Source organism: Mesoplodon densirostris, chromosome 11 (assembly GCF_025265405.1).
Source record: "Mesoplodon densirostris isolate mMesDen1 chromosome 11, mMesDen1 primary haplotype, whole genome shotgun sequence".
Classification (NCBI taxonomy): Eukaryota; Metazoa; Chordata; class Mammalia; order Artiodactyla; family Ziphiidae; genus Mesoplodon; species Mesoplodon densirostris.
Window position 1 is genome coordinate 65,332,155 of NC_082671.1, and position 26,928 is coordinate 65,359,082.

Sequence of the window (26,928 nt, forward strand, 5' to 3'; positions counted from 1 at the left end):
CCAGCTCCTGGAGGCTTCTCCATTCCTGGCTCAGGGCCCAGCTTCTTCCCTGGGGAGCAGGACCAGAGTCCTTCCTCTTGGAAGAGGGGCCGGGGAGGAAGAGGGCTGCAAATGCACACTTAGCACCTTGGTTCCCGGAGTCCCCATCACGAGGTGCATTCCTCTTCTGGGGTCTCCACATGCCTGTTTTGAGCCCTTATCTGGGGATGGGGAACTCTGGAGCCAAGATCCAGCCCTGAACGACTCCAGGGGAGACTGAGGCAGGAGGCTTATCATAGGCACCCCGGAGGGGAGACTCAAGGATGCTGCAGCTGCCCGGTCCAGCGGCTGGGAGCAGGTACTAGACCTGGATACCTGGCACTGGACTGGGCTGACCTCGGCGCCCCCAGCTGAGTCCTGTGAGGGGCCAGGCACCTGGCAGGGCTCAGCAAACACTCAGAAACCCACGAAGGAGGCTGTGGGCGCTGCTCCCTGCACCCTCCTCCAGGCAGCTGGCATTGATCTACTCAGTGTCAGGTGCTCAGGGCACAGAGACACAGAAAGAAACAAGATCGGAGGACAGGAAGCAGAAGGCAGTGGCCGTTGTTCAGTGGTGACTATGTGCCAGGCGCCCATCACTGGCTCCGTCAGCCAGGTTGGCACCAGTCAACCATAAAGCCATCAGCCTTCTTAAGTGGATATTTTTAGCGTTATCATCGCTATCGGCATTATCAGAAGCAGCACGTGTGTTTGGGCCGGGAGTCAGATGGCTCAGGTTCAAGGCCCACCTGTGCCACTAGGAGGTTCTGTGACCTCAGGCAGGCCGTTCCACCGGCCCCTGCCTCAGTTTCCCCATGTAAATACCAGGGGTCATAATCATCCTGAGAATTAAACGGGCTGATCCTTGTACAGGCCTGGTACCTGGTCCTCAAGTGCCAGCGATTCTTGAGATCATTTCACATTTGGGTAAATAAACATGGTAGGGGTCCTGCCCTGCCAGGGTTGATTGGGGGGGGCGGGAACAGCATTCACCCCGTGCCCCACACAGGCCAGCCACATGCTGCTTGTTTTGTAGGGCTGTTGAGCCCCATTTTCAGATGTGGAAACTGGGGGGCTCGGAGGAGTTCATTGACTTGCCCAGGTCAGCCAGTGAAGGGGCGACAGATGCAGGGTCCCACCCCAGGGCCAATGGCCTCTCTGCTGAGGCTCACAGAGCCTCTGGAGAGGTGGCCTCATCCACGGGAGGCGGAAGGAACCTCTTCATCAGAAGCTTCTCCGGTGACGCGTGGACTGAGGCAGCCCCCAAGCTGCCACTTAAAGAGCAGTATCGGAGGTCGTGCATCAGGGGCGCTGCATCTCAGAGCAGTGCCTGCCTCCGTGGTCCCCGCAGACCCACACTCCATCCATCCCCATCACCAGAAACGCCATTTCCTTGCTGCCTGGCAGGGCCAGGCCCAAACGGCATCACCACTCGGGATGGCATTGTGGTGCCATCGGAGCCCACAGTCACTGAGTTATGGACCCGGCCTGGATCCGGGGGTGGGGAGGTGCGGTCTGAGGGGATGAAGCACAGCCGCTTTCAGTTAATTTCACGGAGAAGCTGGCTTTCCCTTTGTTTAGAACATAATGACCTCAGACTGCAAAGTTTTCTGCTAAAATCCCACGGACTCAGTCTCCCCGGGTGCCCGCACCTCCGTGGCTCATTGCCTCCCGGAAAGTGGTGACAAGGTGCCCTGCTTTTTTGCTCATAATGTCTCCCTTACTCACTTGACACGCTCTGGTTTTCTCCCGAGCTTACAGAACGTTTCACCTCGGCCCTCGTCGCACCCCTGCCGGCTCCCAGGCGGCAGGAGGGCAACTCCGGGCTGTGCTCCCCCTTCCTGCCACCCTCCCCTGCCTCTCCCTCCACCTGACTTTCTTTTTGCCCCAGTTCCGGGTCTACCTCCTGGTGAATCACATGTCTATTATTGTGCTACAGTTCCCCCGGGCTGGAACCTATGCCCACTGCAGGCATCTTGTCTCTGGTGTTCAGGGAACATAGTAGGTGCTCAGCAAATGTCATCTGATTGATGCAGCAGCAACAGAGCTGGAGTCAGCCCTGCCACGTCACCCTAACCCTAACCCTAACCCTAACCCTAACCCTAACCCTAACCCTAACCCTAACCCTAAGGCTGTGTGCTTTATTGCTAGAGCCCCCTAGGGGTGCAGTGGAGCTAAAGGAGAAAAGGGAAGCGGCCCGGGGTGCGGTACCACCCAGGGTTCTCACTGCAGCTTCAGGGAGAGGGGTCCCCGAGGCACGGTGTCATCCCAGCTGCCTCGACGCTTGTGTGCGTCATTGTCACTGTTACGGGCCCAGGGGAGCAAGCAGGGGCTCTAGGTCAGACACATCTGGCTTTGAATCGCAGCTTAACGCCTCAAGACCTGTCTGAGCCTTGGTTTCCTCATCTGTAAAATGGGGACAATCACAGCCTCACCTCACAGGGAGGTCTCAGGACCAGATGAGGTTCTGGCTACCCTCTCAGGACCCCAGGCCCCCGTTGTCCTGCCTCACTCCCTCTGGTTTGTCCCACCTCCCCATCCCCCGAGAGGGTCTCAGCTCCTAACCTGGCCCCCAAGGCCCTCCCCAGCCCATCTCATTCTCTCTGAAGCCTCAGGCTGCTGCTCACCTCCCTCTAAGACACACGGGAGCAAGTCGAGCACTGGGAACCATGGTTACACTTACAGTTTAGACTCCCTCTCCCCCACCAATCATTATTTCCCTTGGTCCTTGTAATTCCCACCCTGGGAACTGAGCTGCACAGCTTTACCATCCCCTTTTACAGATGAGCAAACACAGGCCCAGAAAGGCTAAGTGACTTGCCCACGGCCACACAGTAAGTCCATGGACTTAAGCCAGGGTCTCCCTAGTCCAAAGTCTCTCGGAACTAAGTACGTCCCTGAGCCAACTGCCACAGCCCCTGCCAACCTCAGAGCCTCACACCCCACAGCAAGTTAGGACTACAGGGGCTTCTATCTTCCCCACCAAGGAAAGCTGTGCAGTCTTCCCCTCCCACCTCATCCCTCATCCCTGTCTCACACCTTCCATTCGAGGTCTGGTTCCCCTCCACCTCTTGCTGATTCACACCTCCCTGCTTTTGCACACAGTTCTCTTCCCAGAATGCTCTTCTTCCACGTCTCCCTGAGGAACTCCTATTCATCCTTCAAAATCTTCCCTGAGGTCAGGGTCCCTGGTCAGGCCTAGAGGGCTGGGTGGGGAGCGAGAGATGGGGTGGTGACTGGAGGAGAGACAGGAGGCTGCCCAGCCCCCAAGCCTTCCCAAGGGAAAATCCTGACTGGGCCTGGGAAGGGGGTTGTTTGTGCATCTCAAACTTTAATGGGTATTCAATCCCCCAGGGTCCTGTTAAACTTGCAAATTCTGATGTGCATGGTCTGGGGTGGGCCTGGGATTCTGCATTTGTAGACAAGCTCCTGGGAGGTGCTGATGCTGCCAGTCTGGGGACCAGCCCTTGACTAGAGGACAGAGCCACGGCCGTTAGAGCTGGGAGCTTCTCTGTAGGGCAAGCTGCCTGACTTCAGGACCCAGATTGGCAGAAGGAGCCCTGGAGGCCTGGGGGGCTGGCTCTGGAGTCCAGGGGGGGATGCTGAATTTCCTGGCCCCCTGGTCAGGAGAGGAGCAGCTCCCCCTGGTCCACGTGGCCAGCCAAGAAAGCCTCCAGCTAGGGAGGGCTTGTTTGCAAGGAAGTGTCCCATCGCTTGAGAGAACAGCCACAGTAACATGAAGTGCCCAGAGGACCCAGAAGAGCCCACGATGAACTGCAGGGGAGGGAGGAGTCAGGGCATGCTTCCTGGAAGAGGAGGCGATGTTGCACCAGACCTGAGGAGGTAAGGGGAGGTCACCTGGTTGGCACACAATGGAAAAGTCACCTCGGACAGAAGGAGCAGCTTGAAAAAAGGCCCCGGTGACCCTTGAGATCACGTGACTTTTGCAGATTTCGTGTGGGAGAACCAGACATTCTTTCCTGATGTTCGTTCGGGGGCTCCCCTCTCAGCCCATCACCCTCCCACCTCCTCCCTCCCCCACCTAGAACCCTCCCAGCTCATTGTAGAACTCATCCGTGCCTCCCCGTGGGGTCCCTGGAGTTCACCCAACCCCAGAACCTCCCCCCTGGCAGAGCCCAGGCGTCACTTTTTTGCTGGCTCTGCGGCCAGAGTTTCTGGTGTGTGGTTTCTGCAGGGACACCAGCCAACAGCGAGAAATTCCAGAAAATTAGGAGACAAAGGGAGAGGACCAGGTATCTTCTTTCCTTGGCATCACATCAAATACCAAGGAGGCCTCCGTGATCGGAATTCAGAAAACAGTGAATGTCCCAAGTGGGGCTGGAGTTTCAAATGCTTAGGGCTTCCAGCTGGATCAGGACACTCTGGCCCTGTCCCCTCCGACCCCTGTCCTTCCCGGCTGGGCCCTGGCTTCCTCCCACCCGGCCTAGTTGATACAGGAAGGCACCCTATGCCAGCTCTCCCTATTTTCATCTTGTTTACATGGCTTTGGTGAAAACCCAGGAGAGTGTTTGTTCATTAGTGCTGCTCCATGACCAGGGGGCACCATGAGGGATGAGGGGTGACAGAAAGTCCAGACCAGAGGCCTCATGTGCTGTGTGTCCTCAGATGAGCCGCTGGCCCTCTCTGAGTCTCAGTATCTACTCTGGACAGTGGTGATGAGAGGTGAAGGAGGGCACACGGAAAGACCCAGCCCAGGGCTGAGCACACAGTAGGGCTGCAGGGAGCATTGATGCTATTCCTGGGGAATGTCCCCTCGCCCCTCACCAGCTGGCCTGTCCCTCCTTACCCCGGAGAGGGCAGAAAGCCAGACTTCTCAGTGGAGAAGAGCCCGCAGGGGGATGGGGGGTACGGGGGCGGGGCCGTTAGCCCAAGAGGGAACGCTTGGGTTTGGTGCTGGGAAGTGAATTTAAAATAACAGCAACCCTTGAGCACGGGTGCAGCCGGGCGTCGTTCCAGCACTCAGATCGGGTGCCCTATGTTCCTGCTCCAGCCCCACTAGAACATAATGAGTTTCGTTTGCTTGATTCAATGCATCCCTCCCAGCTCCCAAACACTTATCTGACAAATCCTCATTTTACAGACAAGACAACGAAGGCACAGAGAGGTTAGGTAACTGGTCCAAGGTCACCCAGCTGGTCACCTGCAGACTCAGCACTTGAACCCAGGCAGTGTGCTCCACCCCAGGCTGTCAGGGCCGGGTCTTCAGCCTGGTCCCCTTGGCCAGGGAGCCGGATGAGAGAAGAAGGCAGGAGTCAGGAGACAGAGCTTGAGGGCCTCTGCATGCCCCTGAAGCCTTGGGCAGGGAGCAGCTCCCGGCTGCAGGCTCCAGCCAGGGCAGAGCCAAGGGCAGGGGGAGGGGCCAGGAGGAAGATAGGGTGTAGGGTCCAATTCTGGTCCAGAGAGGGGCAGGGATGGGAGCCAATCTCCCCCACTCCTATCCTGCACCAGTCTCTGAGTTGGGCACCTGGACACACAGTCAGACTGACTCAGGTGCAGACAGTGGAAATGAGTGATCAGATCTGATCAAAGGGAAACCAGAGGAGACACCTGCCCATCCTGGGCATCAGGGAGAGCTTCCTGGAGGAGGTGGTGGCTGGAATGATCTTTAAGGATGAGTAAGAGTTAGGCAAAAAAAAAAAAAAAAAAAAGCTGGGAGGGTGCTGCTGGTAGGAAAAACAGAACATGCAAAGGCCCAGGTGAAGGGTCAGGCCCACGAGGTCTCCGAAGGGAGCAGCTGTCCAGGAACAGAGTGCGACTCAGGGTTCTTTTCTCTGATAGAATTATCAGATAGATTCTTTTTCTAGTGAAACCCCCTTTGCTAATAATATTCCACAAGAGGCCAGAAACGCCCCCCAGAAAGTCTTCCGGTGCTCAAGGCCTTCTCTTTTCCTGCTCTTCCCCTTCCTCGAGGGTGATAAACCCCAACAGAGACCCCAACCCAGCCCTTGAAGGCACCAGTCTCCAGGGTCCAGAAAAAAGAACCAACCAGCCCACGTCCAAAGGGACCATGCTGGTGGATTTTCCCACTCATACCAAGGAGTAAATTGTGATATTGGAGCAGAAGGGAAGGGGGTGGATGAAGCAGTTTGGAGGGAAAGCCACGGGCAGTCCAGAGTTCAAATCCCACAGCTGCCCTCCTGAGTCATGTGACCTGCGCAATTCCTGCAACATCTCGCCCCCTCCTTGCCCCCTCCCTGTCTCTCAAGGCTTAGGGTCTTCTCTGGGAGGGGATGATGAGATGCATGGAGAGGCAGGGCCGCCTGGAGCCAGAGCACGGGGGCCCTTATCTCTGGTCTTGATTATAATTTCCTACACCTCAGCCCTCCACCAAGTAGCCGTGACAGTTTCCTTTCTTTTCATGCCAAATTTTCCATCATAAAATTGCCCATGCTCGGTGGAGAGCACGCGAGGAATGGACCAAATGGCCTCACCACCAAACGCAGCCCCTTCTCCCCTCCAGCCCTCTCTTGTCATCAGAGCATCATTTCGTTTTATAGCTGTTGCCTTCGCCCAGAAAATTGTGTGTCTTGGGTTTTTAATTCAACATTATGTCATGGCGAGCTGCCCGCGTTATTGAGAAGTTTTCATGAGCAGTGCTTTAATGGCTGCATTCATTGTGCCTTGAGAGACGGTCTGTCACTCCATGACCCACTTCTGTGTCTCTGGCTACCTGGGGGCTTCTGACCTCCCACCTCTCAGAGCAACGCTCTTCTCGTGCCCCGGTCCCTTGGCCTCCAGGATGAGAGGGTTTCCGGTGTTGGCATTGAAACCCCCTGCCCATCCCTGCCCAGGTGTGTGCTACCCAGGGATGGAGGGCTCACTCCTCCAAAGCCAGCTGCCTGCGTCTGAACAACTCCACCTGCTACGAAACTCTATTTCTTTACAGGTAGGAAGCAGAGTGGTGAGGGGCAGAGGCTCTTGGAGGCTGGCAGACCTCGGTTCAAATCCTGCTCCCCTGTTTCTTGGTGGCCAGAGGACCTCCAGCACCTGATTTAGCCAAACTGCCCTCACCTGGAAAGCAGGGTGATTAAAATCGCCTCACAAGGTGCTGTCTGGCTAAATGAGACGTGGGAAGAGCCTGACATATAGAAACTGCTGTACAAATGTTTTTCATCTCTCCCCGGCATCACATCGAGGTGTGGCAGGCTTTCTGCAGTGTTGAAGATGGCAGTCAGCTGTCCCCAGGGTCCACAGCCCTCTTGGCTGAGTACCGGACAGCGATCAACACAAGGAAGGGTTTCATTGGATGAGTAGGAGTTTTCTGGAAGTGGAGAAAGGGCAGAGAGAGCAGCTTGGCAATGTCCCAGAGGAGGGAAAAGGCTGAGGAAAAGTGGGGAGCCCCGGGGAGCCCCGGGTCCTGGGCACTACCCCCTCATAGCTCCCGGCCTCTCACTGGCCTCACCTCAGTTCACTTCACTGCTCCCTCCTTGTCTCTGCAGCCTTAGACACTGGAGGGCCCTTCCTTGAGCCTCTTCTTCCAATCTCCACCCCCCCTCCCCAGGAACCCCACCCGGCCCACATTTACAGTCTTGTCCCCCTGCACCTGACCCCTGGTCTGTCTCCACCCGCGTCTCCCCCGACTCCAGACTCACCCAGATATTCAGTAGACACGGTCGACAGATGAGCACATCCAGGGACCCCCGCCCCCTCCCGCCGTCTCCTCAGGACAGAATCTTGGAGCCAAGCTGACCCCACCCTCTCTTTCCCGCTTCACATGTCCTGTCAGCTCTCCCTCCGCACCCCTCTCCCAAGACCAACCATTCCAGTCCATCTTCCCACCAGGGTCGAGACAATGCCTCCTAATTCTCTCCCTGCTTCTATCCTTTGCCTCTCAACCCCCCACCCCCACCCCCCAACCACATGGAGCAACAGAACGAGCCCTTTCAAACGTGAATCAGAACCCACCGATGCCTTTCTCACTGGGGGAGAAAATTCTTTCACTGGCTCACAGCTTGACCTGACACCCCTCCCCAGCCCCTCTGCCCTCCTCTCCCCCACTTGATGCAGCCACTCTGGCCTCCCTGCGGCTCCCGGAGCTTGCCAAGCTCACCCCTACCTCAGGGCCTTTGCACCTGCCACTCCCTCTGCCTGACAAGCTCTCCTCCCAGATATTTGCATGGCTTGCTCTCTCTCTCTTCCACCAGGTTCCTGCCCAGATGTCCCCTCCTCCAGAGGCCCTCCCTGGTCAAGGTTTATAAGATAGCAACAGCCTTCCCACCCCACCGTCCCCCTCTACTCCCCCTTTTCTCTTTCGGTTTCTACATGGAGCTCACCCCCTCTGCTGTGTTTGCTTTCTTGTCTGCTGTCTCCTCTGCTGTAAGGAATCCCGGGAGAGCTGGGATTGGTCTGTCTCGTGCCCAGTCGTGCTCCCAGCACCTAGAAGTAGGCGCTCAATAAATAAGTGTTGAGTCAATGCATCTTCTTCTTCCCGGAGCCTGGCACATATTAGGCACCTAGTAAATGTCAGACCGATGAGTGAATTGCATCATTATTGTTAATAAAAGGAGCTCCCATTTCCTGAGGAACTGGTAAGCTAAGCAGCTGCAGCAGACGGTGCCAGTTCACGTCCCCAGCTTGGCCACCCTGACTCCGTGCATGGAGGAGGAAACTGAGCCTCAGCGAGAGTTAGCAACTTTCCCAGAGCTGCACAGCCGCTGAGCCAGAATTCACACCCAGGTCTAGCTGACTCCAAAGCCCGCATTCTTGGAATGGGAAGCAGGGTCTCCCCCGGTACTTCTCCCGCTGTGAGAGCTACACCCTGAGATGGCACTCACAAAGCACCCAGCCCCATGCTGGACCTGATGACAGGCTCCCTGTGCAAGTCAGGCCTCACCCATCCCTGGGGCAGGACCCTGAGGGTCCTCCAAAAGAGCATGAGGTCTGGGGCTCCAGGCACCGGCAGACCAAGCCCTCTCTGGTCTGGACGCAGTATCGACCTGGGGTTCAGATGGTGCCTCCGCTTGCTAGTGGGGAACTTCGGGCAAATTATTTCACTTCTCTGAGCCTCAGTTCTCCCATCCGTAAAATGGACTCAGTAGACCGACCCTGCGGGGCGACTGAGAGGATTGGAACAGGGCCCGGCATGTGATAGGGGCCTCCGTAAATGGTCATCGTAATTATTGGTATGTTATTAGTGCAAAGAGTAAAGGTAGACAAGAGAAGCCACAGAACCTCCCAACACGCACAGGTGTTTCGCATTTTCTGCTTTCTTATGCACGTGCTTTTACACTCTTCCAATAATGACGTACAGTGTTTCTCCTTTATCCAAAGTTTCCCTTTACCCGGTTTCAGTTGCCTGCGGTCAACCTCGGTTTGAAAATATTAAATGGAAGATTCCAGAAATAAACAATTCGTAAGTTTTAAATTGCACACCATTCTGAGTAGTGTGATAAAATCTCATGCCATCTTGCCCCGGATGTGAAACATCCCGTTGCCCAGGCTGTCCTGTCCATCAGTCACTTAGTAACCCTCTTGGTTATCAGATGGGCAGTTGTGGTGTCACAGGGTTTGTGTTCAAGTGACCCTTATCTACTTAATCACGGCCTCTCGGAGCAAGTGCAGCGATGCTGACACGTCAGTTGTGCCAAAGGGAAGCCACGAAGTGGATCCTTTAAGTGAAAGGATGAAAGTGCTCAGAGTGGAAAGAAAAATAGCTAAGATCTTGCTAAGATCTACGGCAAGAACGAATCTTCTACCCGTGACGCTGTGAAAAAGGAAAAAGAAATTTGTGCTAGTTTCGCTGTCACACCTCAAACTGCAAAAGTAACGGCCACAGTGCCTCATAAGTGCTTCATTAAGATGGAAAAGACATTAAATTGGTACAATAAGGTATTTTGAGAGAGAGAGAGAGAGAGAGACCACTCTCACATAACTTTTATTACAGTGTATTGTTATAATTGTTCCATTTTATTATTAGTCATTGTTGTTAAATGTGCCTTATTATATTTATTGTGCCTAATTTCTAAATTAAACTTTATCACAGGTATGTACGTATAGAAGAAAACATAATATAAGTAGGGTTTGGTTCTCTCTGAAGTTTCAAGTACCCACTGGGGGTCTTGGGACGTATCCCCCATGGTTATGGCCGGGGAATGACTGTGCACATCATTTTGCATTCTAATTTTATTCACTTAACATTAAATTAGCCATTGTCCTGTGGTTTTGACTTAATTTTTCTAAATATCATTTTAGCAGCTCCCAAGTAGTCTAGATTCCATATGCTGGCATTAATTTAGCCATTCCCCTACAACAAGGCATTTATACAGCTTACAGTTTTTTTACTGTGACAAAAAAACATTGCAGGGGAGGCACATACTCTAGAAAATCAGGGGTGGCGACAAACACCTTTAAGTGTTTATGGTTTTCCCTTTTCTGAATTATTTCCTCTGGATAGATTCCAGGCCGGCAAATTATTGAGTCTAAGGGTGTGACAGTGTTATGGTTCTTTATATAGGTGCCAGCCTCATTCCCAAAGGGACTGTCACCCACCAGCATCTTCTGAGGATGCTCATTTCACAGCCCCCTCTCCAGCACGGGGGTTTGCATTTTTTTGATTATTAGTGAGGTTGAACACCTTTCCTTTCATTTGTTAATTAATTGTATTTCCTCTCCTGCGGGTTGCCCACTTATTTTACTGTGCCCCCAAGACAGGTGATAATTGAAGCCATTTCCATCAACAACATTTCTTTCCCAAATTTCAGCTGTTAGGTGTTCCTTTTGACTGTGTATCTCTCTCCCTGTACTATTTACTTACCACATTTTTAATTGATCTTAAATCAAGCCATTTTTTTGGTTAGAAAACTCAAACTTGCTCTAAGCAATCATATCTTTACATATTTCCAGGGAAACATCCTACACTGTTGGTGGGAATGTAAATTGGTGCAGCCACTATGGAGAACAGTATAGAGCTTCCTTAAAAAACTAAAAATAGACCTACCATATGATCCAGAAATCCCACTCCTGGGCATATACCCGGAAAAGACTAAAACTCTAATTCAAAAAATACATGCACCCCAGTGTTCATAGCAGCACTAATTACAACAGCCAAGACACAGAAGCCACCTAAGTGTCCATAGTCAGATGAATGGATAAAGAAGATGTGATATATGTATGCAATGGAATACTACTCAGCCATAAAAAAGAACAAAATAATGCCATTTGCAGCAACATGGATGGACCTAGAGATTATCATACTAAGTGAAGTAAGTCAGAAAGAGAAAGACAAATACCATATGATATCACTTACATGTGGAATCTAAAACACAACACAAATGAACTTATTTATGGAACAGAAACAGACTCACAGCCATAGAAAACAAACTTCTGGTTACCAAAAGGGAAAGGGGTGGGGAGGGGTAAGTTAGGAGTTTGGGATTAGCAGATACACACTACTATATATAAAATAAACAGTAAGGTCCTACTGTAGAGCACAGGGAACTATATCCAATATCCTATGATAAACCATAATGGAAAAGAATATGAAAAAGAATATATGTATAACTGAATCACTTTGCTGTACACCAGAAATTAACACAACATTGTAAATCAACTATACTTCAATTTTTTAAAAAGTTACATTTTTCCTAATACACATAAAACAAATCCATAAACATATCCAAGAGTTGCTGGGGCCACCTCAGCAGCACTGGTAGTTAAATTCTGAGAAATTTTCAGAGCCCATAGTTAAACCACTATAAAAATTCAATGTTCTAAACTTCCAATTAAATAAATTTTATTAAACACAAAGGTAATAGATACTTGAAACTCTTCACTTCCTAATTGCAATGCTACATTGGCTACTTTCTATGCTCTTGAGGTTTTAGGTCTGTTGTATCTGTGTGATGCAAACGTGCATGATGGTGGTTACCACCCATCTCTCCCCAACTCTGCCATCAGCTACATCATATTGGCAGTATTTACACCATGGGAATGGGCAGCAAATGCTACAAATCAGGGCTCTCCGCCCCCCACCGCCGGAGAACAGGTCATTAAATGTTTACCAGCTCATCGCTATGCATGGCTCAGATGGCACCTCCAATGATCTGCCTGCCCCAGTGGTCTGTGCCCCTTACTGTGGAGAAGCAAACATGTTCTTAGGTGCTTGTGAAAGCAGGGTCCTGGCGTTCCCTGGGACACCCGTAGGCAGGCATCCCGGGCAGCAGTAGCTGGGACAAGAAGCAAGGTGATTCTGGAGGGAGATTCATCCACCCTTTCCAGATCCTGGTTCTTCTGGGCACGGAGAAATCAGTGGGGGTGGGAAGGCAGAGAGCCTGGTCAGCCCTCCCTGTCACACATCTGGGTCTCAGACCCCGAGGAAACATCTCGGACATCCCTTTGAAAACTCTCCAGCTCCATCCTGCTCTCTTCCTTTCCTGAAACAGTCTGCATTGCTGTGCAGCTGCAGCTTGGGCACACTTAACTCCCTCAATTATTCAACCAGTACTTTATCTAAGGTTGGCACTAGGTCACGGCTGTGCTAAGTGCTGGGGGTAGAAAGATGAGACAGGATCAGCCCTGCCCGCAAGGAACGCTGGCCGGTGATGGGCAGGAAATTGATCCTGGCCCTCCACTTGCTTTGCCTGGAAAATCAAGGTATTCAGCCATAGGGAGAATATACCTCAGGGAAGGTTTTGGGAAAGTCACTGAAAATGCACTTCCAGAATGAACTAGACCCACTGTCTCTGGGCCCAGGATGAAGCTCAGCCAGGGCAGGGGTGGGGAGGTGGGGAGTGAGGGCCTTGGGTCCAGCCAACCAGATCCACAGGCCCTGTGACCTTGGGCCAGTCACTCGCTCCTGCCAAGCCTGTTTGCTTGTCTGTGAAAACGGGGGCATCAGGGCAACAGAGCAGGAGATCAGTCCCGTGGCGCCCCTATTCCCAGGGGCACACTGCCAGGCGGCCGCTCAAACCCTGGGTGGGGCTCCTGCAATCCTGCCCTCACACCTGGCCACCCAGCCTGGAGGAGACCCACACGGCCCACCCAGCTCCCAAGTTTGAAATCAATTAAAATTCCCTAACCCAGTAACTGCGGTAGCTACTGTGTAAACAAAGATGCCAGCTCGCCTGAGCAATTAACAGAGATGTTTCCATGCAGGCCTGGGCGAATCTCGGGGATCATTACCCCCAAGAAAGGAGGATGCTCCTTTATGTCAATTTGACAGGAATCCCATAGAATCGCCCTCTGGGCTGCAGCAGGTGTAACCAGACAAAGCGGGGTCACCAGGGAGGGAAATCGTGGTTGGGCTGATGACTGTTATGTTCCCCCAGACCCTTTATTTCAAGGGCTCTTCCCAGGCCCAGCTCCCAGATCAGGAGCCAGGGGGCATGGGAAGAAGGAATTTATCTCCATCGGTGTGGGTCTGGGGGACCACGGAAGCTTTCCTTCTTTATCCTGCTCCCCCTTCCCCGCCATTAACACTCTGGCTTTAGCTGCTAAAATATTTGCTTCCAAGAATAGATGCTCATTGGTGCAGCAAATGTCTCTCAATGTGAGCATTCCAGTCCCGTCGGAACTATGGAAACCTGCACTTGCCTGTGGGCCAAGAGGGCACCCGCTCCCCCGCTCCTCACCAGAGCCTTCCAGGATGGTCTTCTGGTTGTTTCTAAGGCACCCACAGGGTGCTGGGGAGAGCCCGTTGCCAGGTCACTTTGGCCGCGAGATCTGGGAGTGGTTCCATCCTGCCCTGAGGTCTGGGAACATGGCTTTGGGAATCTCTGGGTGTTGCATCCTGGGAGTCCCCTGGGCTGGGCTGGCACCAGGTTCTGGGCTGCCCAGCTGTGCATCCTTGGGCAAGTTGCTTTACCTCTCTGAGCTGCAGCGTAGACATTGGTGGGGGAGCAAATAATCCCCACCTGGCATGGGGGTGGATAGTGAAGACGGAATCTGAGAGGGTGTGCAGAGGACCTAATCCAGCACCCCACTCATAGGAAAGACCCCCAAAGGACCCCCTTTCCTTGTCTCTGCTCACTTTGTGGGTGGGAAAAGAGCTCCCTGCCAAATGCCCCCTGCTCAGCTGGAGTTTGCCGAGGGTTTATGTCACAACTCATCCAAAGAGACGAGACAGGGGGATAGGGTGCTGGCTTGTCCTGTTGTGGCCTGGTCACCCTGGGGTCTTCACATCCCAGAGCCCACTCCCTGGTGAGGCCGGCTAGAGTCGTCTGAAATTTGGGAGGCTGGGGACAGCCGTCCTCGGCCCTGGTGGTCTCAGAGCCAGGGAGACACGGCTGCAGAGGCACCCTGGGCCGCCATCTGTCTTCAGCTTTGCCGTCTGTGTCCAGCCCTCCTTCCTGACCGCTGTCCCCAGGCCAGCGGACCCCGCAGACACGTCCTGGGGAGCTGGTAGAATGCCAGAGCCTTCTATGAATCCAGGCCCCTCGGCTGTCACTTGGCTCCCAGCCCCCCTGCAAATGCGCCCCCTTCTCCCATCCAGCACCTCTGAGTGACCCTCCTCCGAACCTTTGATGCCTCTTTCTGGACCTTCCCTGCCCCCAAGTGTGGACACACCAGTCGCTACAATAGCACCCCAGTGGCTGTGTCCTTGTGACCCTGACCAGCACCATCACTTACACGACTCCAGGGGTCACGTCTCTCACCTCCAGATGTGCCCCCATGGCTGTGTGCATTTGATGGAGCCTTGCCCGCTCCATCATGAAAAACCACTGTTCCGGCCGATGGTGCGACTCACAGCTGGCGGCCTCGTGATGGGAGGGAGTGTGTCTGTGAGTTTAAGGAAAACGTGGGGTGGGTGGAGGGCTTTCAGCATCAGGCGACTTGGTCTGATGGGAGTTTGGTGGGAGCTCCCCCGTCCGTGGCCCGGGCAGGGCTTACAGTGGGAGGCGGGAGTGGAGGCAGGGAGGCCGAGCATAGGCCGCCGCTGTGCCCCGGGGAAGAGACCAGGATGGTAGAGCCTGGGGGGTGGTGATGGGGAGCAATGGACCAATTCGGAAGTATCTTGGAGGTGGACTAGGCGGGACCTACAGAGGGAGTGGATGTGGGGAGACGGGAGAGGGGGAGTGCCAAGGACCACTGTGGGGTCTGACGTGGGTGACACGCGTGTGGCCACAGCCCAGAAGGACACACGAGAGAAGAGGCAGGGCGGGGGCTGCGGGGCAGAGGGGCGTGTAAAGGGGAACATGCATCGTGAGAGCTGCAGAGATGCAGGCGCCAGGAGGGCCAGGTGTGAGCCAGGTGGGCAGAGGGAGGTCCCAGGAGGACCGGCTGACTCATGTCATGTTGCCCTTGAGAGATGGCCTCCTCCCTGGCCGTGAAGCCTGCCTGGAAAGGCCAAGACTAGGGGTGTGTGTGTGTACAACGTGGGTAGGAGGGTGCAGTCTGTGTGTGTGGCTTGTGTACATAGTGTGGCTGTAGTGTACCTGTGTAGCATATAGTGCATGTGAAGTGCAGGTGTGTAGTTTGGGCATAGTGTGTGCGCATGTGTGTATCGTGTGTGTGTGGATGTGTGTGTTGTGTGCATGTTCATATGCTTGGGTGTGTCCCTGGCCCAAGCCTCAGCCCTCTCCTGCCACCTCTGTCCTGACCCTAGGGCAGCGGGAAGGGCGGCAGGGAGAGGCCAGGGCACCTGACGCAGCCAGGGGCGCAGTAAAATAGGAACAGGGCCAGGTCAGCGCCCAGACTGAGGGAGCATAGAGGCATGGATGCTGCCAGGGTCAGGGGACCAGGAGCCATGGATGGCCAAGGGCAAGGTGCAAGTGCCCTGGAGCAAGGAGGCACATTAATTTCCCAGAGAGTTTGGACCAAAGCCTGGGCCCCGGGCCAGGGCTGAGGACACAGAATGGATCAGACTCCGTCTGTGCCTGTGAGACGCTCACCCAAGCCTGGCCTCACTGGGCTCCCTACCCCAGCTCCCCACAAGCTCCTACTCACCCCTCAAAGCCCTGCTCAGGTCACTCGCCTCCCTCCATCCTCTGGAGGATTTCTCCCCCTGCTCCATGCTCCCATCACAGCCAGGACCACATGGTCTGTTGTCACATCTGTGCCCACTGCACTGAGAAAACAAGGACAGTCTGAGTCCTATGGGGGATCCCAGGGCCCAGAGCAGAGCCTGGGCTGGCCATCACGGCTGCTCGTTCAACCCCCTCTGCCACTGGCTTGCTGTTTAACCTTGGGCAGCCTTGTGCCTCCCCAAGCTTTACTGTCCCCTCGTGTAAGTCGAGGGAAGGGAGAGAATGCTTCTACGGTGCCTTTCAACTTAGACCTCTCTGACCTTCTACCTGGCTAATGGAGACGCCGATAGGGGACAAGAATGGATGTGGAAAGCGCTTTGAAAAGATCGTAGCAGGAAACAAAGAGAGAGAGTCTTTCTTTCTGTAGAGCAGGAGGAGGGGGGAGTTAAGGACAGAAGCTGCAAATGAAAAGGACAAAGTCTGGAGCACCTTATGGCATTTAATGTAGAATGCAGAGCGCCTGTGGAAGCAGCAGCATCAAATATTTACCAAAGCAACATTAAAAATTAACCTTTAAGATGTAGAGGTTTAAAGACCCAAAGCTCTGTGAGAAATGCCACCAGGCAGAAGAGTAAAGGGTACGGGCAGGAAGGGTACATGCTGGGCTTCAACAATGATGCCCCCAGAGCCAGGCACAGCTCCCCATGGACCCCTCCTCTATTTCCCGCTACCCGCCAGAGCAGCCTTCAGCCCTGCATCTGCAGAGGCACCTGGGCAGCCCTCCTCAGCCATAAGCCTTTCTGAGGCTCCTGTGGCCTGCAGGATAAGGACGGGCCCTCGGTTCAGCATTCATGGCCCTCTGTATTTTGCTCCTACCTCTCTGGGCAGCTGAGACCTTTAGGATGGAAAAGAGTGAGCTGCCAAGGTTGGAGGAGATTGAGGTGGGCTCGGGGAACATTCCAGGTCCCGGAGTGGCATGTGCAAAGGCACTGAGGCAGAGAGAGCCAGTGCATTCATGCACCAGAAGGAAATCAAGGTGCAGGAGTGTGGGGAGAAAGGGGGAGCACAGGAGGGGAGGGATGGGAGATGCAGGGAGTGTCTGATGTGCAGGGCCATGGTGAGGGGTGGGCTTCCTGATCCCGGGACCGGGGAAACCCTCCAGGAAAGGGACAGGTGCCTTTTTAAAAGCTCCCCCTGGCAGTGAGTGGGGAAGGGAGCTGGTTGTCCAGCAGAGGCTGGCACTGTCTTGCAGGCTGGGTTGTGGCAGGAGCAGAGAAGGAAGCAGACAGCCCACAGGACCAGCTGGTGGATTGGCTGGGGGTGAGGCGCTCCAAAGACCGTGTCCCGGACTCAGGCCTGAGCCGCTGGGGAGATGCTGGTGGGATTTTTTCAAGGTGGGGACCCAGGGGCAGGCATGGCTTTGGGGATCAGCCTCGTGGAGTGTCTGCGGTCTGAGGTGCCTGTGAGCATGGATGGGGTGATGTCGGTGCCACCCACAAGTCAGGGAGGAGCTTGGAGGAAAACCTGGGTTGAATCCCAGCTTGGATTTGGCCAAGGGGGCTTGTCACGGAATCATGTCGTGAAGGGGCCAGGAAGTCACCTGGGGAGAGGATGAAGTGTGGGGGAAGGGACCAGGGGACACCGGCAAAGGAGTCTGGGGAGGAGCAGCCCCCGAGGCAGACGGAGCCCAGAAGGCCTGAAGACAGGGGATCCTGGAGCAGCGGGGTCGGCCTCAGATGCCAGGACCGAATGCCCGGCCCTCTGCCCGCTGCTCCCATGATGCCCCGTGTCCGTCCCGCGACACAGTCAGCGACTCCTGCAAACACACGGAGGCGACGGTTTGTCTGACACCCAAAGGCATCATCTCTCCTTCCCATCCGCCTGGCCTTTTACGCAGCTGGCTTCTCTCTTCAGGAAGAAAGTGAGGTTTCATGTTAGATTCTTTCAAATGAAGCAGTGCCTTATGACCCCAAATCATTCTAATTTGTCCACAAACAAGACCTCTCATTTTTCCTGGAGACCCGGTGACCCACAGCTGGGGTGCGAGGGGCACTTGGGAGAGCGCTGCCCGTCTCACCTGTACCACGGCCTCTCAGGACAGGTGTTTTCTGGCCATTTTATGGATGTGGAAACTAAGGTTCTGAGAGGTCTCTGGCACATTCGAAGTCAAACAGCCAGTGAGAAGCAACCTGATTCCACAGTCGGGTTCTTTACCCTCTGCTGGGAGCACCTCCACGGTGCCAGGTCTCAAGGGGGACCCAGTTAGCCCAAAGCCTCCCCAGCACACACAGATACACATGCACCACACACAGAGACACTGTTCACATCACACACCCAGACATTCCACACGGACACACACACACACACATACACACACATACATACACACACATACACACGCACCTTCCCTTGCTCAGCCGCTCCGTCTGCACCTGGATCACTGCCCCTCTTCATCCGTCTAGAGGCCCAACAAGCTGTCTTGCTAAAGGCAAAATAAAAATTTCCTAGAGGGTCTCTAAGGACCCCTTTGTGAAACGCTTTCCCCGCCCACTTCACAGGACATCCGTGCCCTGAGTGCTTTCTGCGAGCGAGGTGTTCTCACACGCTCTGCTTCCTGGGAGCCTCACAAAGTCCCCACTTAGCAGGTGACTGACAGCAGGTGACAGCAGTCTGATGGGACCCCAGGGGCCTGGGCCCAGGCAGCTCTCGCCTGAAGCAGGGGAGGACGGAAGGAAGCCCTGATCCAGAGAAGCCTGATCGCTGTCAGGCTCGTGGAGCCTGACCGTGTCTGCAGGACTAGAGTGAAGGACCCCGAGGCCGAGCTGGCAGCAGGGGGAGGAGGAGGCCAGAAGCAGGTTACGGGCTCAGGAGAGGAAGAGCCTCCTGCCAGGAAGCCTCCCTCCACAGCCCAGCTGCTTTCCTCACTAGGTAGTGAGCTCCCCGTCACTGGGGCATGCAAGGTGAGGCCAGAGGTTCATTTCCTGAGGTTGGTCACTGTTTCCCAGTTGAAGTATATAAAGTGCCCATCTTGATGCTACAGCTTGGTGAATTTCAATCTGAAATTGAAACATTCCAACACCCAGGCTTCCTCGCGTCCCCTCAACACCACTCCTCTGACGTCCAGCCCCTGAGTGATTTTGCCCAACCGTGGGCTGTTCCTAGGCTGGAATTGGCTGGTGTGGGGCCTGGGGTCAGTGTCTCTCACGCAACATTTTATCTATGAGGTGAATTCCCCCATGTTGTTGGGCATGTCAAGAGCCTATTCTTTTCACTGCTGTGTAGTACTCCATCATATGGATGTAGCACACTCTGCTTATCCCTTTACCTGCTGAGGACATTTGGGTTGTTTCTATTATCCATAAAGCTGCTCTGAACATTCACAGCCAAGTACTCTGGTGAATGGGTGAACACATTTCTCTTGGGTGTCGTTCAAGTGTCCTGTGGCTGCTGCAACCAGTGACCACAATCTCAGTGGCTTAGAACAGCACAAATTATCCTCTTATAGTTCTGATGGGCAGAAGTTCAAAATGAGCCTTATGAACCCCTAATATTCAGGTGCTGGCAGAGCTGGTTCCTTGGAGGTTCCGAATCTGTTCCCTGGGCTTTGCCAGTTTGTGGAGGTGACCTGTGTTCCATGGCGTGTGGGCCCTTCCTTTGATGGCATCCCTTTGACCTCTGCTTCCATCCTCACATCTCTTTCTCTGACTCTGACCGTCCTTCCCCCCTCTTTTAAGGACCCTTGTGATGACCCCAGGCCCACATGGAAGATCCTTCCTAATCCCAAGAAAGGCCAGAGTTAGGGCTGCTGTGATGGGGTATCCCTTCTGGGCTGGGCACTGTCCAAGCACTTTCTATGCCTAGTCTCACTTCACTCTCCCAACAGCCCTAGCCCTATTTCCCCTATTTACAGGTGAGGAAACCGAGGCTCAGGAAGGTAGTGTGACTTGCGCAGAGTCACATATCTGGCTAGTGGTGGAGCCAGGAGTCCAGCCTGTGCTGCCAGGTAACCAGTCTCCCCATCACAAGGCCCTCGACTCATTCGCACCAGCAGAATCCCTTTCACCACGTGAGGCCACATTCACAACCTCTGGGGATTAGGATGGGGACCTCTTTGGGGGCCTGAGTTCTACTCACACAGGTTTATATGTAGCATCATGGGACAGGCATATATTCAACATCAGCATGTACAGCTCCCCCAGTTTCCCAAAGCAGATGAACCATTTTGCACTCCCCAGGTCGTGGGTGAGAGTTCCTCCTCCCCCACCTCCTCACCAGTCTTTCTCATCTTAGCCCGTTGTTTCAGGGGGCTTGTAGGGCAGCTCCCTGCAGTAGTTTTACGTTGCATTTTCTCCATGCTTGCGTTTCACGTTCTATCCTCATTACACGAGCACACCTCCTCCATGCCGCTCCCCATGACCACACCTTCTGCCACTAAGAGGCCACCTTCTGTGCTGGGGGACTCTGCTCTCCCCTCCGTGGGAGTGCCCTCTTACCACCCTGGTGGTCCCGCATTGTTCACCCCTTTGTGAGAAGTTGCTGTGAGGACGCAATAGAAATGGAGCTGAAAGCTCCTGTCCCCACTCCCGGCTTATTGTCCCCCCTAGATCCAGGCTGAGCTCTTATCGGTGCCGTGGGCACAGTTTCTGCAGCTCACCTTGCAGTTTAGTCATGTTGTGCCTCCTGAGGCCTCTGCTTTTATCCTGAGCAGTTATTGTGACAGATTCTCAGCCTTCTGGAAGCGTTCATTGTTATTCAAATTGCCAGGTGCTCTGTCTTATCTCCCCGGTTAGGTTGCAGAAGCCAGCTGGAGACCCTCCTTATCCTGGTGGGCCCCATCTGGGTCCCAGCCCTGCACCCTCTCTCCAGGGCAGCAGTGCCTGCTGCTCAACTGGCCTCCCCACAGCCAGCCTATCCAGGCCGCCACCCTGCACCTGAGGGGTGGCAGTGCAGCCCAGTGGCTGGCAGCACAGCCTGGACTCCTGGCTCTGCCACTAGCCAGATATGTGACTCTGCGCAAGTCACACTACCTTCCTGAGCCTCGGTTTCCTCACTTGTAAATAGGAGAAATAGGAGTCCCCCTTTGTAGGGCTGTTGGGAGAGCGAAGTGAGACTAGGCATAGAAAGTGCTTCGACAGTGCCCAGCCCAGAAGAGATACCCCATCACAGCAGCCCTAACTCTGGCCTTTCTTGGGATTAGGAAGGATCTTCCATGTCTACGTCCCAGAGCCCTGGGATCTCATGTAGTGCCTTCACCTGTCAGTTGAAGTGCTCGGTGGATGTCTGTCTAGCCTCAGCCCACCAGGAAGATCCTGCGTCACCTGCTGTGACCCTCTGATTGGCCTTGGCTCAGGCTGCGCCCTCCTCCTGGTGTGCCTTCCCCCACTTCCTGACATGAGTTTTCCCTGGGTCCCCGCCCCCATCCAAGCCACGCCCCCAGCCACTCAGCACTGACATAGTGCGGGTCTTTCGCTCTTGTTTTAGGGTCCCAGTGTGGCTCCCCCCAAGCTCAGAGCACTCGAGGGCTGGTCCCACTCCTTCCAGGTCTGTGTCTCAGCACCCAGCCTAGGCCTGGCAGAAGATGCCACCAGCAGGGGCTTCCAGAAGGCATCATTCTGCTTTGGTCTCCACTGCATGGGGAGCCATTGTTTTTGAACCAGCTCCCCAATGATGGACATTTCTTTGATCCTAATCCTCCACTTTTACCCACATTACTGCAATAAATGAGCTTGTAAGAATTTTGCCCTTGTGAGCGTATTTGTAGGATAATGGTTAAGTGGAATTACTGGGTCAGAGGGCATGCGCATCTATAACTTGGGTGCGCGCCAAGCTGCCTTCCAGGAGTGACCTGATGTCCCTCCCACCAGCACAAAGCAGAGGTTTCCCCCGCAAAAACCAGCAAATACATGGTGCACTCAACCTTTTTGATCTCTGCAGACGTGATGAGTGGAGGAATGAAGAAGCTTCCTTTGGTCTGTGCTCTGGAATGCTTTCTCATTATGGCTTTCATTTGCATTTCTCTTATTTTAGACTTTGGATTTGCCATTGGACAGTTTCTCTCTTTCTTTTTGGCAATTGCTTTGTTTAGATTCTCTTTTCCTGGATTCTCTGGGCAGTTTCTATTGTCTTGGAAATTCACCCATCCCATCAAAGTTTCTGATTTTGTTGCACAGGCGTTGAGTGGGTAGGCTCCCTCGTTCTTCTCTTGTTATTTGTCTGTTCCCCCCATCTTTCCTGAGTGCCTGCTCTGTGCCAGGTGTCGTTATTGGTCCTGGGGGTAGAGTAGTGGGCCAGCCCCCATTTATATGGAGGCTACAGACAATTTAAAATACGTGTGGAATTCCCTGGTGGTCCAGCGGTTAAGACTCTGCGCTTCCACTGCAGGGGACGCAGATTCCATCCCTGGTCAGGGAACTAAGATCCCACATGCAGGGCGGCACAGCCAAATAAAAATAAAATAAAATACATACGTACATAAAATACGTGGACTGTTAGATGGTGATAAGTGCTAGCGAGAAAAACACTATGAGAGCAGGGAGGAAGTTGATGATGGAGTCCAACTTTCAATAAGGTGGTCAGAGAAGGTCTCAGTAATAGGTGACTTGAAGGACGTAAGGGAATGGCCACGTGTTTATCTGGGAGAAGAGAGGGAAGCATGCTGGTGCAGGTGCTGTCTTGGTCTAAGTTCTTGGAGAAACACAACCAATAGGATAGATTTCGATACAGATATAGATATAGTATAGACATAGATGTAGATATCTATATATAAATCTAGATTATAGATAGATATCTCTCTATAAATATATGTCTATATATAATACAGATAAAATATGTAAAATCTACATAGAGATAGCTATATATATAAAGAGACTTACTCCATGGAATTGGCTCATGCAGATTTGGAGGCTGAGAAGTCCCAAGACCTGTAGTTGGCAAGCTGGAGATCTAGCAGGGCTGATGGCCCAGTACCACTCCAAGTCTGAAGGCCTGAGAACCAAGAGAGCCAATGGTGTAAATTCCAGTCCAAATCCAAGTCTGAAGGCGGGAAAAGACTGATGACCCAGCTCAAAGACAGGAAGGCAGAGAGGGAATTCTCCCTTCCTCTGCCTGTTTCTTCTATCCAGACCCTCAGTGGATTGGAGGAGGTTTGCCTGCATTGGGTAAGTGATCCACTTGACTCAGTCTACAGCTTCAGAGATGCATCTCATCCAGAAACACCCTCACAGACACACCCAGGACCACGTATGATCAAATATCCGGGCACCACCCCTGTGGCCCAGTCAAGTTGACACGTAAAATGAGCCATCGCGGCTGGAGTGGAGTGAGCAAAAAAGAGAAGATAAGGGATGTGACCAGAGCGGATGGAGAGGAAGGTCTTTGGCTTCTACTCTGAGTGAGATGGGAGCCAGTGAGCACAGGAGGGACATGATATGTGACATGGATTTTCACAGGATCCCTCTGGCTGCTGTATGGAGAATAGACAGAAGAGCTTGATAAGCGAGGAGGCCATGGTAGAAGCAATGGAGGTGGCAGAAAGGCAAGGTTGATGTATACATCTGAAGGATTTACTAGTGGACTGGATTTGGGGGTGAGAGAAAGAGAGGGGCCAAAGATGCTCTGGGACTCTGTTGGAGTTGTATTTACTGCAGTCAGGAAAATTGTGGGAAAAGCTGATTTGGGGCAGAGGATCGGGATTTTAGTTTTGAGCATATTAAGTTTGAGATGCCTATTAAATATACAGTTGGTGATGTCAAGTAGACAGCTTGAAGCTATGGTGTGAGCTTGAGGCTGAAAGAGACATTAATGTATGTAGAGTAGTTAATTCCTCGGGAGGACATGATTTCCTCAGGAGTGAGTAGATATGGAAAGGAGAAGAGGAGACCGAGAAGATGGGGAGGGACCCACGGAGGAGCTTGAGAAGAAGCAGCAAGAAAATTAGGAGGAGAACCAAGAGAGGGGCCTGGAGTGTCCTGGAAGCAGGAGAAGTGATCACCTGTGTCAGTGCTGCCAAGAGGACAAGTAAAAGGAGGGCTGAGAATTGACCACTGGATTTAGCAACATGGAGGTCTTTGGTGACCTTAACAAGGGTAAACTCTGCAGAAGAGTTGGGTCAAAAGCCTATCTGGAGGGGTTAAGAGATAGTGGAGAAGCAGAATTGGAAAGGAAAAGTACACATAACTTTTAAGTGGTCACTTTCTCCTTCTGCTTTATTAGAGTCACCAACAGTTAATGTGTCCTGTTTTTCAAAAAGAATAAGAAATTGGATTTATTTTTTCATTTCTTCCTTTTATGTTTTTAACTTCATTTCAGTTTTAATTTATCAAGTGATTTCCAATGCCTTCCTTCAGTATTTTGCCTTGTTTTTCCCTAATTTTTGAGCTGGATAGCTAATTCATGTTCTCTTATTTATTAATATAAATATTTAAAGCTATAAATTTTCCTCTGAGCATTGCCTTGGCTGCATCTCACAAGTTCTGAAATGTAATCTTTTTATTTTCATTATTGTCTAGATATTCTGCAACTTTGATTTTTGGCTCTGTCTTTGACACAAGAGTTATTTTAAAGCATTTTTAAACTTCTTGGGTTTTATTTTGTGGTTTTGCTATTAACATTTTCAAATTCTAGGGTACTGTGATCAGAGAATGTTGTCTTACATCTACTTTTTAGAATTTAATTTCTTTGTGGCCTGATAATTGCTTTTTGTGTGTGCATTTTCAAGAGCATTTGAACAGAAGGAAGATTCTGTTTAATACACACACATAGGGCTTCCCTAAGGCTTCCCTGGTGGTGCAGTGGTTAAGAATCTGCCGGCCAATGCAGGGGACACAGGTTCAAGCCCTGGTCCGGGAAGATCCCACATGCCGCAGAGTAACTAAGCCCACGCACCACAACTACTGGACCTGCACTCTAGAGCCCACAAGCCACAACTACTGAGCCCACGTGCCACAACTACTGAAGCCCATGTGCCTAGAGCCCATGCTCTGCAACAAAGAGAAGCCACCACAATGAGAAGCCCATGCACTGCAATGAAGAGTAGCCTCTGCTCGCCACAACTAGAGAAAGCCCATGCACAGCAATGAAGACCCAATGCAGCCAAAAACAAACAAATAAATAAATAAATAAAATTTAAAATATACACACACATACTATGTTATTAATTAGGTTATTTGGCTCTCTATACCTTATTTATGTTTTTGTCAACTTAATCTGTGAGGGACTGAGAGAGGTGAATTAAAATGCACCAATATTACCATACTCTGTCTTTTTCTTCCTACATTTTCAGATTTCTTGCTCTATGAATGTTGAGACTGTTATTTGGTGCAAAGACACTCATTACTTTAGGTCCTCATGGTGACTCTCATCCTTGATCCCCACACAATGCCTTCTTTTTCTCATTCTCTATTTCTTGCCCTGACTTCAGCTTTGTCTAACATTCAGATCAAGACCCCTGGTATCTCTTGGTTTGCACTTGTTTTGTTTCTGCCCATTCTTTCTTGTGTAATTGTGGCAAAACACATAACAAAATTTACCATTTTAACCACTGTACCATTCAGTGGCATTAAGTACATTCACACTGTTGTACAACCATCACTACTGTCCATCTCCAAAACTTTTTCATCATCTACTCATCCTATTATATGAAACCTTTCTGAGTTATTCTACCTTCAGTGGATTTTGCTTGTAATCCAGTCTGAGTCTTTTTTTTTTTTTAGCAAGTGTGTATGGCTCATTAACATTTACTAATATGGGAGCTACATTTAGTCTTAGTTCTGTTATCATAGTTTATGACACGCTTTCTGCTTTTATAGCTTTTGTGGGGGTTGTCAATTTTCACCATATGGCCTCTGTTTTCTTTGTTTTATTTTTTGTGTATATATCTTCTGACAATTTGGAAAGCTGTGTTTTTCATCCCATAGTTATCTTCATAATTATACTGTCATATGATACCCTTAATCCTCTATTTCTTTAGACAATGTTTATTTTCTCCCTACTATGAATGATGCCCAAATTAGAACATATCTACTCTCCCTCCCCTTCTCTCACTTCCATCAAATGATTTTAGTTGATTATATTATATTAGTTTTTCCATTTACCTTTGTACCTCTAATGTTATTTCCATCTCTAACTGATATTTTTGGACTCCCAACTATAAACAAATAAGACATAGTTTACATGTATTACCTCCTTCTTTCTGACCTCCACCTTCCCTACTATAGTTTATATTGATTCTCTGTTTTCTTTTTTGTTCTTTTCTATAACAGTCACAATACACTAGTTTCAGACATAGTCCTACAGTTAAATAGATTCTCATTGCTAGTACTCTTGCCAGAGTTGCTCTATTTACCCTTTGTTATCCTAAGGTATAGGATATTATCCTTTATTATCCTCTATGTATCCTCTGTTAATTTATGCAAGAAGGGCTCATGGGAGCTATAAATCAAAAATGTGTTTTTAAAAGTTTTTCTGTTGACTTTATACTTAAAATCGGGTTCATCTGGGCTTTAAATTCTTGCTTCATCCATTCATTCAACTAAGACTTATTATGTGTACCAGTTACTGCTCCAGATCCTGGCAATACCAAAATGAACACAACACACAAATACCTTCACCCTCATGTAGCTTATTTTCTAGTTGGGAGAGACAAACAATAAGCTAGACCAGTAAGTAAAATATTTGGTGTACTGGATGTAGAATGATAAAGCAGGTGATGCGGGACCACGGAATTTGTCACCCAGAGCCCAGTGATGCAGAATGGGGTGTTGACTCTGCCATTTGGAGTATCAAGCCCTCTGGAAAGACGGACTTTGTTGGCTTAATCCCTCCATTAACTTCCCCCCTTGCCCCTGGAACACACTGGAGTTTGGTGGAAGATGGTTTATCTGTTAGTAGCTGTAATCAGATACAAGTTGCAGAAACCCAGCTACAATGGTGTGGAGGTGCACAATCTGGGGCTGCCACCAGAACCAGGTTTCTCCCTGCTTCCCACTCC

The 26,928-nt window shown here is 51.8% G+C and overlaps 1 protein-coding gene across 3 annotated transcripts in view; it reads left to right on the forward strand.

Moving 5' to 3' along the window:
- Positions 1-26,928, forward strand: part of SHISAL1 (shisa like 1) — an 80,542-nt gene that overhangs the window by 46,716 nt on the left and 6,898 nt on the right. Inside the window, exon 5 of one of the 3 annotated variants that reach the window (XM_060113830.1) lies at positions 22,836-23,019. The exons of the other annotated variants lie outside the window; for them this stretch is intronic. Coding sequence (XP_059969813.1) covers position 22,836 — 1 coding nt within the window. The 3' untranslated portion in view covers positions 22,837-23,019. Of the gene's footprint in view, positions 1-22,835; positions 23,020-26,928 lie in introns of those variants that run through there. 3 annotated transcript variants of the gene reach the window in all.